This window comes from Antechinus flavipes, chromosome X, assembly GCF_016432865.1.
Source record: "Antechinus flavipes isolate AdamAnt ecotype Samford, QLD, Australia chromosome X, AdamAnt_v2, whole genome shotgun sequence".
NCBI classification, from domain to species: domain Eukaryota; kingdom Metazoa; phylum Chordata; class Mammalia; order Dasyuromorphia; family Dasyuridae; genus Antechinus; species Antechinus flavipes.
Window position 1 is genome coordinate 11,179,196 of NC_067404.1, and position 16,121 is coordinate 11,195,316.

The following is a 16,121-nucleotide window of genomic DNA, read 5'->3' on the forward strand; positions in this document are numbered from 1 at the left end:
ATGATAATGTAATTATAAGAGAGCATATAATAAGCTGGGAGCCTCAGCCAGAGAGAGAGCCAGAGAAGACAAAGGACTGGAGGCGGGAGCTCAAGCTCTCGGAGCCAAGGAGAGAGATTCATTTCCATCTTCGGTCAGGCTCCTGTGGCTGGCCTCCTGCACTTCCCCACTGAAACCAAGACTCTGAAAGGCCTCAAGAAAATTAGCCCAGGCCCCAGGCAAGGGAACTAGATTGTGAAGGAGACAATAAAGGAATTGGACTTTCACATCTGGCCATTTTTGTGGTGATTAATCTGCTGGAAGGCAGGCTGCTCCCAAGATCTTCAGAAAACCCAAACAAGAACACTACATTTCATAAGACTCATATACCACAACTTATTCAGCCATTCTCCAGTTGATGGGTATCCATTTAATTTCCAGTTTCTAGCCATTACAAAAAGGGCTGCCACTTTTTTTGCACATATGGGTTATAGGGTCAGTATTTCAACTAAGTCCTCCATCCCCAAACCTACTCATGTTTCTACTGCTTCCATATGGAAAAACCATGGAAGGCCAAGTCCTTGAATCCCCAGAGGTATTTCCAGGAGGGAGAGGTTACTGTGGGTTGGAAGGAGGAGGGAGAACTTCCTGGAGAAGATGAGGCTCAACTAGATCCAGAAGTAAGGGAAAAGCTTGCACAGGAATCCATGAAAGTAAAAGACCAATGCCTTGAAAAGTTGAGGGAAATATGATTGAGTCAGAGCTGACAGGGATCGAGTCCAACCCATCATTAGATAGGGGAGGAAAACGGAGAACCGGGAAAGTTAAAAGATTTGCCCAACATCTCACACAGGAAACAAGCATCAGAGGCGAGATTGAATTCCTATGATATCCCATTTCCTCCATGACAACTGGCCTCCAGTTGTTGAAGACTATCTTCTAGACCTGTTTGTTAAACTGTGGTTTGCAATCCCCTAAGAGAGGTGAGGGAGGCCTCAATCCCTTGCCAAGTCCTCTTCCTTCTACTCTGCGGCATGTCTTCCAACCAGCCCTTCTGCCTTCTGGCCTCTTCTCCCTACAGAGAGGGCCATCTCTTCAATTGAAGGCCCTTGGCCTCTCTCAGCTGAACGATTACAAAGCCGAAATGTTCCCCCGCTTGTCGGTGCCCGGGGCGGTGTTTCCTGCTGCCTCTCCACACATAAGCTACTGTGGTTCTCATCCGGGGATGTTTACCCTGGACAAGAGAAGACACAGCCTGATAGCTGGGTTTGAAAGACTGTCCTATGGAGGAAGGATTTGCTTTGTTGTGTTTGAACAGCCCCAGGAGCTGGGGGCAGAAGGTGCAGAGGTCAGTTTAGGTTCAGTGCCAGGGGAAGTCCCCCAACAATTTGGTGTGTTACTTGGTAGAATGAGGTGAGAAGTTGGTTTTCCTTGGAGATCTTCAAACAGGAGTGGGGGGCCACCTCTTTGATGAGACAGAGGGAGAGTTCTTTCAGGTATGGGCCGAGAAGGCGTCTTCCACTCTCACACTCCTGCGTTCACACGCAAAGAAGGTATCCACCAATGGGACTTGAGCTCAGGTGGCAGTTCTCTTTAGGTATCAACAAAGTTCGGGAGTAGAATCCAAAGGCAAAGTCTGAGGGCTGAGCATTACCCACATTACTCTGAAGCTGCTCAGAAATTTCTGGCGCAGTGACAAAATGGGCTGACTTCTCCCCCTCTCCCACAGCACCTTTGGCACCCAGATGCGCCTCCTGAGCGGCAAGACTTCCAGTGAAGTCCTTGTGGAACTCAAGAAGACCAGGCCCGAGGTAAGCTTTTCCTCCTCTCTCCATTTGATACAGTGCTGAAGAATTACCAAGACTCTTGTGAAAAAAGGAGGGAGCTTGAATTCAGGGCCTTCAAAGGCTATGTGACAAAGGGAAGAGAGAGAACAGGAATAGGGGAGAGTTGGGAGTCAGGGGTGTAAACAGGGAGTTAATCATAATTAAAAAAGCACACATTTCTAGCGGACTTTACAGTTTGCCAGGCTCTTTATAAATATGATCTAATTTGATTCCTTGTAGTCACTTTTGGGAAGCAGGTATATTATGTTATTTTACAGATGAAATAACTGAGGCAAACAGAAGCACCCTTTCATGTTCTAAGCTGTAGGCCCTGTATTCCACCTGCTTCCATTTTTGTTTTGTTTCAATCATGTCCTATTTGGGGTTTTCTTGGAAAAGATACTGGAGGGGTTTGCCATTTCCTTCTCCAGTTCAATTTATAGATGAGGAAAATGAGGCAAACAGGGTGAAGTGACTTGCCCAGGATCACTAGTTAGGAAGTTCCCAAGGCCAGATTTCTACTCAGGATAAGCCCTCCTGACTCTAGGCCTGATGCTCTATCCATTGCCATACCACCTACCTGCCCTCACCACCACTTCGTGTGTGTGTGTGTGTGTGTGTGTGTGTGTGTGTGTGTGTAGACCTCAACTCCACAAACATTTAGGTTTTGCACTGAGTTCATTCTATAGCCATTCAATGAGACTAAATATGATGAGTGATGGGGACGAGAAGATAAAGATATTGGATTTGGTTTGGAGAGAGTCAGAAACAAAATTCCAGACTGGACTCCTTATGGGCCCATTCCTCCCCCATCTCATCCCTTCTTCTCCTACCTCTGTCCATTTCTACTCCGTGCCTGGAGTGAAGAGAACCCTTCCTCTCATCCATCACCTAGCTCCAGCTGAGGTATGGATTCTGCCATCCAAGGATTTGGCTGCCAGTTTTAGCTCTGATATATGGGAATGGAGAGATCTTGGACAAATGACTTGACTTTCCTTAGCTTTAATAGAAAGAGGTTGGACCCAATCTCATGGATTTCGAGTTGAAGGGCTCTCGGCTCTCCTTTGAAGTCAATCATTGCAGGGGCTTCCTCTTCTGTGAAGTGTTCCCCAACCCCACCTGCTACCACCTCCTCAAGCCCAGCTCAAAGCAAAGCCCCGATCAATTTTACAGATGAGAAAACTGAGGCTCACAAAGCTCTACTATGGACAGAGATTCCTACCCAGGATTTCTGATTCCAAGTATCTAAGCCAGGGCTCAGGTTAAGCATCTCTTAAGTTGGCTCATCCATTACCCTCTGACTGGCGTTCCAGGTGGGTAGTGATATATACAGTGCCCGTATGTGTGAGAGGAAGCAGAATGGAACTGAGTCATTTCTTCCGAGTCTTCCCTCATCCCTGTAACGAGGAAAGGAATGGCTTCCGAGAGGTTGAGGAATTCACCGAGGGTCACACAGCTAGCTGTGATCTTCTTCTGGATACCAGACCACCCAGCAGCAGATCTCGTGATCTATTTGCCGGCCAATAAGACCTCAGAAAGGAGGGATGGGATATAGTATAAAGAACATTGTACGTGAAGGGGACCTGGCGCATGGCTGCCCGTTTCCTTGTCTTTAGAAATAGGAATAATTATATTTGATTTCCGTGCCTCAACGGTGCCTTGGCAAGCAGCCGACGAAAATGGATAGCCTTTCTAATCTTCGAGCCTTAGGCATTAGAGTTGAGTTACATTTAAAATTATTGAGCCTTCTCCCTGCTTCTGTCCAGGAAAACAAGTTGGAGAGAGAGCTGATGCTGCCTTCAATAAAGCGCCTGGAGACGCGATCCTGGCCATATGGATTCATGGCATTTGCGTGAGTACAAAGGGTCCGGCTGGAGGAGAGACGTGTCTTTGGCCTACCCATCCTGTTACTATTGCCACAGAAAGGGGCGGGCAGCCTGATGCAGTGGAGACTGGGGAAGCAAGGGACTGAGGATTATCACAGATGCCCCCCTCCTCAGGCCCAGAGGTCCCCCAAGGCTGAGGCCTTTTTCTTTTTTTTCTTAATGTTCTCTGACTTGATGACCTCATCGAGTCCCATGGGCTCAATGATTGTGTCTACTCAGATGACTCCCAGCTCTAGCAATCCAGCCCTGATCCCTCTCCTCAAGCATCATCTGCCTACCTGCCATCTCCATCTGAATGTCCCCATAGGCATCTCAAAACACCACACGTCCCAAACCAAACTCGGCTTTCCCCCCAGATCCCACCCCTTCTGCTAGCTTTCCTATCTCCATGGAGGGCATCAGCAGCCTTTCAGTGGCCTATGGGCCTCAAGTTGTCAGCTCTTTACTCTATTTCACTCCCAGAATCCAATTAGTGGCCAAGTTTGGCTCATTCTAAATCCTCAACAAATTATCTATTCCCTCTCCCCCACCCCAGTTGATCTCCCTATTCCCCGTCTGACCATCCTTGTCTCTACTCAGCTGCCAGAATGATCTTTCCAAAGCCTACAACCGACCTTCCCTTCTGGATTAAGCTACTTCCTCTGCCGTTGGAAGCTCTTCCCCTCTCACGTTCACTTCTAACGTTATTTAATTCCTTCCACACTCTACGCTTGAACCGAACCAAGCTTTTCACTGTCCCCCAAACTTAGCATTCGATTTCCCACCTCCATTTCTTTGCATAGGAGATCCAGCTTTCCCAGAATGCTCTCTCTCCTCACCTCTACCTTTTCGACTTTCTTTGAGGCCCAATTCAAGTGTCACCTCCTCTGGGAAGCATTCCCTCACTCCTCAGGTCTAAATGCCTCCTTTCCTCTTCAAATTGATCATCTCATCTTAGATGTCCAAGTTACCGCCTCCTAGAAGCATCCTCCTCTTTGTGCTTCTTGTTTGGAGCCTGGGCCAGCATATCCCCGACATCCAGCGCCACACTAGCCACTTTTTTGAATCGGCCTTGTGGCTTGCTCAGGATAGGTATCTCCCAGTGGGGTAACTCCTTCCAAGGCAGATATGCTCCTGCTCTGTCATTTAAATACTAGAGAGGCACAAAGAACATTCCCGATATGTGTCAGAAGCGGCATTTGAAGCCAGCTACTCCTGCCTCTGAAGTCAAATCTATCACTAGCCTATGCGGGAGTTCAGGCCAGGCTACCCCCTCTGCAAGAAAAACCAGACCAAAGGGGAAAAAACCATGAGAAAACAAACAAAAAAGTGAAAAAGCTTCTGCGGTTCTTTCTCTGGATGTGGACGGCGTTTTCTTGAATCATCGCATTGCTGAAAAGCGCCAAGTCCATCACAGTTGATCATCGTATATCTTGTTGCCGTGTACAACGTTCTCTTGGTTCTACTCATTTCACTCAGCGTCAGTTCGTGTACGTCTTTCCAGGTTTTTCTGAAATCGGCCTGCTCGTCGTTTCTTACAGAACAATATAATATTCCATCCCATTCATATACCATAACTTAGCCATTCTCCAATGATGAGCATCCACTTAATTTCCAGTTCCTTATCCTTCCAAAAAGAGCTGCTACAAACATTTTTGGCACATATGGTTCTTTTACCTTTTATATTATCTTTAAGAAACAGACCCCGTGGCGATACTGCCCCATCAAAGGATAGGCATATTTGATGGCCCTTTGGGCATCGTTCCAAATTGCTCCGCAGAATGGTTGGATCATTCATTTCACAGCTCCACTAACAATGCATTAGTGTCCCATTAGTGTCATCGTCTTTTCGTATCATCTTAGCCGGTGTACTCGGAGTTGTAGTCGTTTGCATTTCTCTAATCGATAGTGATCTAGGGCATTTTTATATGACCAGAAATAGCTTTCATTTCTTCATCTGAAAATTGTTCATAGCTTTCGACCATCTATCGACTGAGGGATGGCGTGGATTCTTCTAAATTTGAGTCAGTTCTCTATATATTTTAGAAATGAGGCCTTTATCAAACACTGGCTGTCAAAAAATGTTCCCAACTTTCCGCCTCAGGGATTGGTCTTGCTACTTCTCCATGTAACAATAGTCTCTCGGGAGTTTTTAAAAACCAGACTTCTGCCAGAGCCTACAGCTTATTTACCAGCCCACACAGGGCTCAGGCCAGGCTACTTTCAGGCCAAGTACCACTAACTAGGTCAAGCTGTCCTCTGGGCCGGCCCCAACTCCCCTTTCCTGAATCTGGACCAGAACTCTTGGCAAAAACAAAACAGGGTTTTCTAACTGCCCCCTGGTTTCCTTAATTGTATTGATCTCTGACACTTTGAGGCTGGACCCTTCCAGGGTCCCTGCCCTGTTCTTCTTATCAGAACACGAGGGGGATCGGGTTTCTACTTGGCTAGAGCTTCTTAGAGTGATGACTGAATTAAGACAACAGGAAGAGAAGGAAGGGAAAAAACCAATAAAAAGACAGAATCTACGTAGTTTCTCCAAGCCGAGAGTGGAATAAAAATAGAGACACCATAATCCATGTTTTCTGCAAAAGAGGCTCCTGAAATACTCATTAAAGGCTGACGAGCCAAACTCTCTATCCTGAGGACCCAAAGCCCTGAGCCTCCTGGCAAATGTGGGCCTTAGCTTTATAGTAGGCTAGGCTCTGTGTATATGCCCGTCCTTCCCCCCTTCCCCATCCCCTTGCCCCTCACCAGATACCCGATTTGGAATCTGAAATAAAAAGAGGTAGGTAGTCCCAGCATCATCAGAGAGAATGCCCCTCCCACAGTAAGGCTTGTGGCAGAGATAAAGGGCCCTGGGAGGAGCAGAAGGATCTCTCTCTTCCAGGCCCATGCTATCCCTGACTCCCTGGGCCCCAGTCATTGCCCTCCCCCAACCCAGCCTGCATCCCCTTTTCCCAAAGCTAGCTGGGGACACCGAGACAGGAGGAAGCCCCTTCTCTCCCATTTAATCCCCTCTGCCTTTGTTGAAGTTACTCTGCTTTAGTTACTTCCCAACTATACCTGGTCAATAAGGAACCCAGCTGAGAATAAAGAATTATAGAGAAGTACCAGGCAGAAATGTGGAACCTGTGGGCCCAAGAAAGGCCTTCCTCCCCTCTATCTCCCATTCCAGTGAGGTCACATGACCAGGGTCCCGATCAAGCTCTTTCTGGCCAAATACTCTTTTTTTAATGAATCTATTTTCTTCTAATTGCTTTTCTTTCTTTTTATGATAAATTTTTATTTTTCAAAATACATGTAAAGATAGTTTTCAACATTCACCCTTGCAAAAGCTTGCCTTCCATATTTTTCTCCCTCCCCCTTAATGTAAGTCAGTCTAGGTTAAACACATGCAATTCTTCTAAACATAGTTCCACATTTATCATGCTGAATGAGAAAAATCCTATCAAAAAGGGAAAAAATAAGAGCAAAATAAGAAGCAAGCAAGCAACAATAACCAAAAAGTGAAAAGACCATGTTGTCATCCACATTCAGTCCCCACGGTCCTATCTCTAGATTCTGCCTAGAGAGTCTTCGAGGTTCAGTGTGACAGGCCCATTTTCAGATCAGAGGCTCCCAGAAGCCATCAGGTCCAACCTTCTTCCTTATTTCCCAGAGGTACAGACTGAGTGGTGAAGTCATGTTGCCTGTTCTCATACAGATGATAAGCGGGAGAGATGAAATTTAAACTTTCTGCAATCCCGACCCCAAAGCCAGCTGCCTTTGTCTGGCACTAAACTGGTCACTCTGACTGTACCCTTTTTTCTAATGCTCTGCCCGGGCCCTCCTTCTGTATTCCACATCCAGGGTTAGAGTCTAGCCCTGAATTGGTGTTAGGGGCCCGGGTCTAAATCTTGGCACTGCCTCTTGGTATCTGTGTGACTGGGGGGTAAGTCACTTAATCCTTCCAAGCCTCAGTTTCTGTTGTATAATGAGGGGGCTACACTTCCACCTTGAAACCTCTGACCTCTCCAGAAGGTTTAAGTATCCTTGGACACTAATACCCATAGAGACTTGGGCCTTGGTACCTATTCCTTGCTGCCTGATTTCCTTTACCCACTTCAAAGGGGTGTCAACACTCAACTCAATCTTTATTTGAAATGGGGCCCTTGTAGATGAAAGCACCTACTATGTGCCAGGCTCTGTGCAAAGGGATTAATGATTGTCATTTCATTTGATCCTTGCGACAATCCCAGGAGGTAGGTACTGTTCTGATCCCCATTTGACACATAGGGAAACTGAGGCAGCCAGCAATGAAGTGACTTAACCACAGCTAGTAGTAAATATCTGCAAGCAAATCTGAACTCGGATCTGCATGACAACGGATCCGGTGTTCCATGTCATCTGATTTCAGGGTATCCCAGCTGATGGCAGAGGGAGAGAGAGACGGTCTGTACAGTTAGGGGCTGGGGTTTTTGAGGGACCTTGGCCAAAGCTGACCCCAATTAGGTCAGATAAGAGCTCTTGGATAAAATCATTTGAAGCTGCATCCTCTGTATATTGAGGTCACGGCACAAAGAGCTGGGCGTGAGACGTGCCAGCCTACACGAATGGGGTCACACTCAAGGATAAACAGGCCCGTAGGCCACAGATTGACTTAGAAAATTTCATGTTGGATTGTCATTTGTTTGGTTAAGCATTTCCCGGTGCCGTTTGTACTGGGTAGGCTGCAAGGTTGACATCTGTGGTCATTCTAGAAACCCCAACTGTTCAGTAAAGACCTGTGTGACCTTGGATAAATTCTTTTCCCCACTCTGAGCCTCAGTTTATTTCTCTGTAAAAAAGGGAAGGTAGGGGAGAGAGGATTGGATGGTCGATCTCAAAAGCTCCTATCAGCTTTGAGATTCTGTGATTCTAAATATGCTCAGTAGATGGGGAAGGGGAAGGGACTGGGACTGTGATGCCAACTTTGGCGAAAGCAGATAGAAAATGTCATCCTTTCAAAGGCGACTTAGTGAGGAACAGCAGGTACACTTTCCAGTGAACACCTCAGTAGGTCTGTAGCCAAGCCGGGGCACAGAGCGGGCTGGGAGAGTAGCCAGACCTCCCTCACTTATCTGAGAAGACTCCGATCCCGAGAACAACGCTTTTATCCTCCATCCCGGCCAGGAACCACATAGGGCAAACCTGAGGCATCCCAGAGTCCCACGGATGACCTTAAGAATAATGGACCACGTCGGCAAGACGCCGCACCTCGGACCGGTGGTCGTAGCAACTACGAGTCAACTTTAGGGGATGTTGTGGTGAGAAGGGCCTTTAGGGACCATAGAGTCCAACTACTGCAATTCATACAGGAGGAAACTGAGGCAATGAATTCAAATGTTTTCATCTCCCCCTGGCTATGTGGATATGAGAAGAGGAAGGACTCAATCCCCACCTGCTGGCAGATGCCTGAAATGCTACCGTCAGACCCCCATCTCTTTAAGCTTTGCTGCCTTTCAGAATCGCAGCCTTTTGAAAAGGACGAGAGAGGTCCCGGGGCCAGTTCATACAATCTCAGAAATCAGCAAATACCATGATCGGGGTTCAGCGGCTTTGTTTCACTGATTGTCTAGACTCAATATTGAAAGTGTCGTGTGTCCATTTTTTTTTTCCTCCCAGAGGGCTGGTTGTTAAACATTTACCAGCACACCCTAGTCTGGAACCCCTATCTTCATGCCATAAGCTTTTGTCAGGCATCGGGAAGCACCAATCAAGCTAGCTCGATGTTGCACTGTCTTTATAACAGCCCAGGAAGTTGGGAGTGCAGGTACCCACCCCATTTTAAGGAGAAGGAATTAGGGTCAGACAGACCCGATGAGGGATTCCAGGCTCACGCCCAGTTAGAAAGGTGCAGGAGCTGAATTCCAGACCAGGCCTTCTGGCTCTGAGAGTTCCAGTCTAGCATTCCCTCCTGCCTCTCAGGCCTGGGGAATTCTTACCTAGAATAGCTAGGTCAGCTAGGTTTTGCTGCAGTGGGTAGAGCACCCAGCCTGGAGTCAGGAAGAACTAGCTTCCCAGCTGTGACACCCTGATCGAGTCACTTTACCTCGTTTGCCTCTCCTGTCAAATGAGCTGGAGAAGAAAATGACAAAACCCTCCCATATCTTTTACGTGAAAATCCCAAATGAGGTCATGGAGTCAGATATGACTGAAAAAACGGAACCGATGCAGTTCTAGGGTCTGCTCGGGACACAAGCGAGGAGGAGCAATGGTCCTGGGCTGGGGTCCCCTTGTCAGTTACTCCCAGGAATTGACAGCTGGCCTCAATCCTAGGTATGGGCAGCTAGCCTGTCACTGTCAGGAAGAAATTTGGCCTTTGGCTTAGCCCTCCCAGGCCTCCTCGTGTGGGTGGGGCCTCCTCGTGTGGGCGGGGCCTCAGTGTTCATGACCAGGCCCCTTCATCTCCACATCTCAGCCCAAGATAAGAAAGACCCTACCCCCCACACTGTACTCAATCCCCTTCTGCTCTTCTTTCACAGCCTGAGAGCCACCAGCAGAAGCAACGAATCTGTGCTGCTGTCTGAGGAGAAGGAGGCTCTGAAGCCCCAGGCCCCGGCCCAGCTGCATGAGGATGACCCTCTGGCCTATGCCCTGGAGGAGTCCATTCTCCTCCCTTTGGATCCAGCCCTCGAGTGCCACAGCCCACCCCCGGACTACAACTCTGTAGTCCACTACTCTGACTCCCTAGTGTAACTTGTGGCCAGCTTTCTTCCTCCATCTAGCCCCTCCCCACCTCAGTCACAGCATCTGCCATCTCCCCTAGTGCCCTCCTCTTACCCCACCTCCAAAAGAATCAATCCATAAGTGCCTCTCACAGCTGTCCTGTCACAGGGACAGCAAAGGCATAGGGAGGGGGCAATCTTTATAGGAAAGTCTCTGCTCTTTCTTCGGGGACCTCGCTTCCCAGACCACACAGCAAAGCAGACTCCACCGAGGGAGTCTGCACCTTTTCCAGCTTCTGACTCCCGCTTCCCCCACCCCATCCATTATACACCCCTGCAACCGTTACACAGCCACACCCAGGCCACGCCGTGAGACCTCCCTAATGGAAGGCCAAGCCATCAGAGCTCCAGCCCCAGCCCAGTCAAAATACCGAAGACCTTAAAAGGTCTTTCTTAGTCCCCGATGCCATCCAAGAACCCGGTAGAATTCAGTGGTAGATGCTTGAACAGAGAGGGTCAGAGCAGCATGTGGTCAATGTTTCCCCTCAGTGCTCCATCCTCTCTACTTCCCTGGCTATCTCATGCCACCGGTGATCTTCCACTGACTCGAGGGACCCTGTTTCTGCCTTCCCAGCCGGCATCCACTCCATAGGCCCTACCAGACAAGGATGACCCCCGTGCTGTTCCACGGCCGTCTGGGCACCTTGCTCCCATGATTCCCTTTGGGTGCTCCGGGTGTTCCTAATTACCTATCTTTGTAACGGCACCCGGCAAATTTGTGTAAACACGTGCCCACGTACGCCGGGCACACTCAAGCCCCTGCCAAGAAAAGGGTCATCGGTAAGCCCATCCTTCAGTTTCCACCCGGTGATATTGGCCAGACCCTTTTAGGAGAGGATCCCAAGCAGCCTGAGATTTCTGGAAATTTCTCCCTGAGAGTCGATCGCTCTCGACACATAATGTGACAGTATGGGGCAACAGTGAGGCCGGAGGTGACCGTGAGCTTACCAGCCAAGTCCGCCAAGCCCACTGGGTTCGACAAACATCTACTGAGCCCAGAACCTTGCCTGGTTCTGCTGGTTGAATGATTAGATTTATTGCCAATTCTATTCTAAGCCCGTCCTGCCCGTGAGAAAAAAGAGGCGGACAGATTCATTCACCTTAAGTAAGTCACCCAGCTGGTAAATCACAGAAGCAGAATTCGAAAGCAGGTTTAGCAACTGCAGATCCAGGGCTTGAGGGGTGGTGGTGAAGGGCAAAGGGAGAGAAAGCTCTAGAAAACTCCATGCTTCCACATAGGTGAACTGAAGAAGCAAAGAGTAGCTCTAGCCCCACTGGAACCCCCACCATCTTGGAAAATGAAAACTGGAAGTTTTATTGCTTGACCGATAGTTGACAGTAATGTCTCTTCCATTCATCATAAGACTGACCTTCCAAAGGACCAAGAGCAGCAGGACACGGGAGGACCAGGGAACTGCCCGTCTAGCATTTCTAGTCCCCTATCTCCCAGCATCTCACCGTGACCCAACAATCATACCTCGATTCATCTCTCTTTCCCTTGGGCAGTAATCGTATTGTGAATGAGATGAGCTCATTTTAGAGACCAAATAACCAAAGACCACACGGGAGGAGTAGACCAAGCCACCCTTGGGAAGTATCATGAGCCAGACAGAAATTGGTCCTTCTTCCCATCCCTGCTGGCTATAACCAGTACTCTGTCTACTTCTGCCCAATCATGTTTCCCATGCTTCCATTTTCTCCTGTTGAAAACAGTCCCCCTCCCCGACCCCTCACCCCCATCATGATATTCAAGGGCCAAGAACAATTATTATTGGACAGCCCCATCATGGAAACAGGGAGCCTAGGATCTTCAAAATCCATGTATCTCTCAGGATTAGCTTGAAAGACACAGGAAGACAAATAAGCAGTGTTAAAAGCAAAAAAGGATCCACTCTGTTGTGGCCGCCTTGCTTGGAACTGGGTCCTTAAGAGAGTCAGTTTCCTTCAGGAACGCAGAATGCCGTTAAAGGTAGACTTCCTGTGTGCCCTCTCCTGGAGAGGATGAAGCTCCCATTCCGGAGTCAGAGGGGGACTAAAGAACTCGAAAAACATCCAACCCCCCGGCCAGGAACTGCAGCCCCACGTTGGCCAAAAAGTCCAAAGCTCACAAAACCCCCAGAGGCCTCCTTCTGTAACACAACTCGGGGAGGAGGGAAACAGCTCTGAAAAACTATGGAACAAAGTGTCTCAAGCCTTCACCCTGAAGTTCACCCCACCACATCTAGGGCCCCTTACTGGTTTATGATGCGGCCACAACTGTGAGCCGAGTCATCTATCATCCTAACGGCTGGCTTGGCCCCAAGGTGTAGGCTGCCCCTCTCCCCCCCCTTCATCCCTTTGCCCGGGATCCACCCCATCCCCACCTCCATCTCTGGCCCCAGAGGACCTCTCTCCCTACAGTGCTTGCTCCTCCTACCCCTAGCTCGGCCCTCCTCTTCACAAATATTTAAGCCGGTGTCTAACCCTTCTTCCCAAGGTTCTGCTGTGTCTGTCCACTCAGACATTTCCTTCCCCAGGAGCACTAGGTTGAAGCTTCTATTATACTAATATATTTCTGTTTGTCTTTAATTTAAGTGATTACTCTAGCCTTTCAACAATGTATATAGTTGAATGTAAGATCCCATATAGCTATATGCACCCATGTGATACTGCCCTTAGATAGGAGCTGGAAGTGCCAGCCAAGTCCCTTGGTTTCCCCTTCAAAGCTGGGCTCGCCGATGCTTGAAGGGATCTTTGAGCAGTAATTCACGGCTCTTTGCTTGGGGGAACCAAGGTGGAGGAGAGGCAGAAGGGGACAGTGGCCTTGGGCTGCGACTGATGCCCGTGGGAGAAGAGCAAAAAAGAGGGAAGGAGGAAGGATGGGAGAGACAGCAACAAATAGGTTTCTCGGCGATTCCTGTCTGATTCTAGGGGAAGCAGCTGGTAACCTAGGCCTCTTTTCATAGCCGATTGGGTGGAAAGACAAGACACAGCAGGTCCCAAGTGCGGCAGGATCTCAGACTTAGCAGGAGACCCGGGCCGCAGTTGTTTCAAATCGGCTTGGCCGGCGCCCGGCTGCCCCACCCTGGGTGTGAGGTTGGACGATAGATGGTGGTTTCTCGGGGAACCAGATCCATGACCTCCCTCCTCCGTTGAGAGCTGCCTCTATGGAGGCTGGTGTTTGCAGAAGGTCTGCTTTGGCTGGCCGGCCAGTACCCCCCTTGCTCTTTCCAGCTCCACAAACGCCCCCCCCCTCCAGCACCGTGCTTAAAGCAGTTGGCACCAGGGACCGGGCCGCCTAATAGATCAAGATAAACTCAATGGATTCTGTCCCCCATCCCACAGCCTGAGCTCCCCAGACAAGTCAAGGGGTGGGGAGTCCTCACTTCTCCCCTTCCTTGCCTCTGATCTTCTCCCTTGGTAGCCTGGCAGCCCATTCCCAACACTTGGAAGGGCTCTGCCTTTTGAACCAGCCCGAGCTCACTGCCCGTCTCCCACCGGCCACTTGGGGGAGGCCCCAGGGATCTCTCCCAAAGTCCCAGTGGGTGGATGGCCCCGCCACCTCCTTCAGTCTGAAATGCCCGAGCCCCCTCCCCCTGCTCCTTCACCCCTCAATCCAATCAAACATTACACATTCAAACTAACGTTAGTCCGGTTTCTTCTCTCCCCTCCCCCCAGCCCCAGGCAAGTAGCCCATCATTTTCTGGAACAACCCTACCCTGCTGGTGGCTCTCCACTCCCAGAGTCCCAGGGAAAAAGCCTCACTAATAGCACCTCCCCCCCACCAGGACACTGACGTGTAAACTTTGGCTGGGGGAGCACTTTAGTTCAAAAGATCAAAGGCTTTCAAGAGACCTTTAAAAAGCCCACGTTTCCAGAGGAAGGAAGGGACCCAAAAAGGGAAAGTCGCTCCCTGGCTTCAAGTCCCAAAGCTAATAAGGAATTGAGCTGGAATTTGAACCCAAATTCTTTAGCTTGAAATCCAGGCCTGGTTTCACTTCCCCATGACTTCAGGGGGTCAGCTTCAGGAGAGGGACAACTGCAAGGGGGTTAGGGATCCTTTTGTTACACTGTTCGCCTTTTAACCCCTGCCTTGACATTCCAAAGCTCGCTGCAAGAGATACCAGAGAGCTCTCAGCTGTGTTGGGGGGGCGGGGGGAGAAGGGAGGGGCACCATGGGTGGGGGAGTCCAGATAATCCAGGGCTCGGGGAAAGAAGGTGCCTCACCTAATGCCCTCTCCACCCATCTTGACCCAAGGGATACCGCCACCATCCCAAAGCCCATTCTCCAGCACTCAGAGACCACCGGGTGCTCCCTAACTCAGCCTGAGGCTGAGTGTCGGCTCCAGTCTGACCTGCTTGAGAGTCCCCTGACTTGGGCTAAAAGAAACCCGTCTTCCCTTCCCCCTTCCCCTCTCCCACTACCACCCTGGAGGCCACAAATCTCCCTGAAACCTGCCTTCCTCTAAGCTGCCTAAAGAACACGTGCGCTGAAGAAAATCCCCAGCCCATTTCCTCTGAGCCATGTAGTGTAAATGACACTGTATCCTACTAACCAAATAAAAGCTTTTCTATTTATGCTTCCATGGGTTCTAATTATTGTGAGCTTCTGTTCCGAGGCTGCCAGAAGGAAAGCTACTAAGACATCTACATTTCCACCCACTGCCTCATGGGGCATGGTTACTGTCCTTTGTTCTCAAAGAGCATCAAAATGATGTCATTACCTTAGAGTCAGGATATAGTGTGTCCAACTGTGGCCGATCAGACCAATATGCGCTCGGAATGCTTCTGCCACAGGTCGGACACGAACAGCCCCTCTCAACATTTGGGGGCCTTCTCTAACTTTGTACGACTCCCGTTGGGGCGTGAGAGTCCCACTGACCGAAATGGTCCAAGAATATGAGAACACGGCAAATCTAGGGAGAGATGGACTTGGACTGGGGGTTAAATATGGAGCACAGAATGCCAAGCCAAAAGAGATGTTGGAAACTGAGCAGGAGAACAGGAAGGAACCTTGGAAAAGATCTACTTCCTTTCCAACTTGACAAGAAAAATAAAAGGCCGGGTCACCCCTAAAGTTAGTGGGAGAATGAGTAGGCAGACCCTGGTCCCACATTTCAAATCTAGTATTTCTGTCCCCCTCACCCCAGCCTTCCCACTGAAAGCAGCTAGAGGATTGAACATGGCCGCGGGTTCCAGCAAGTGTTCAAGGTTACATGAAAGGAACATCTAGACCCCAGCTTCTTTAACTGAGTCACGACCCCATAAGGAGTTTCATAGCTGAATGTGGAGATCACAAAACTAAACTAGGATTTATTGTCAATAAACGTTTGATTTGCACACCGACTTTCTATACCTGTACACCTGGGATCGTGTAAAAATTTCTCAGACAAAAAGGGGTCGTGAGTGGAAAAAGTTTAAGAAGCCACCATCTAGACGAATTTTGTGAGACCAAAATGGGAGCAATTCCCAACACCGGCAGTTTGAAAAAAATGGACCTTGCAACTGCATTATGGCAGAAGAATGAACTCGATAGCTAAGGGTAATATGTTTATGTAATCATGGGACTTCAGAGTAGGAAGGAAGCTCTAGGAGATCTCTGGGTCAGAACTGAAAAGGGATTGAGTTCAAATCCAGCCTCAGACACTACCAGGGTGACCCCAGGCAGGTCATCTTTCTCATCCTGGCAAATAAGGTTAATAACAGTCGCGAATTTAGAGTCG

The 16,121-nt window shown here is 49.1% G+C and overlaps 1 protein-coding gene across 1 annotated transcript in view; it reads left to right on the forward strand.

Moving 5' to 3' along the window:
* Positions 1 to 14,982, forward strand: part of LOC127543051 (vascular endothelial growth factor receptor kdr-like) — a 194,835-nt gene extending 179,853 nt beyond the window's left edge. The window contains exons 28-30 of the mRNA XM_051969017.1: positions 1,709 to 1,790; positions 3,572 to 3,657; positions 10,177 to 14,982. Coding sequence (XP_051824977.1) covers positions 1,709 to 1,790; positions 3,572 to 3,657; positions 10,177 to 10,390 — 382 coding nt within the window. The 3' untranslated portion in view covers positions 10,391 to 14,982. The remainder of the gene's footprint in view (positions 1 to 1,708; positions 1,791 to 3,571; positions 3,658 to 10,176) is intronic.
* The last annotated feature ends 1,139 nt before the right edge of the window (positions 14,983 to 16,121 follow it).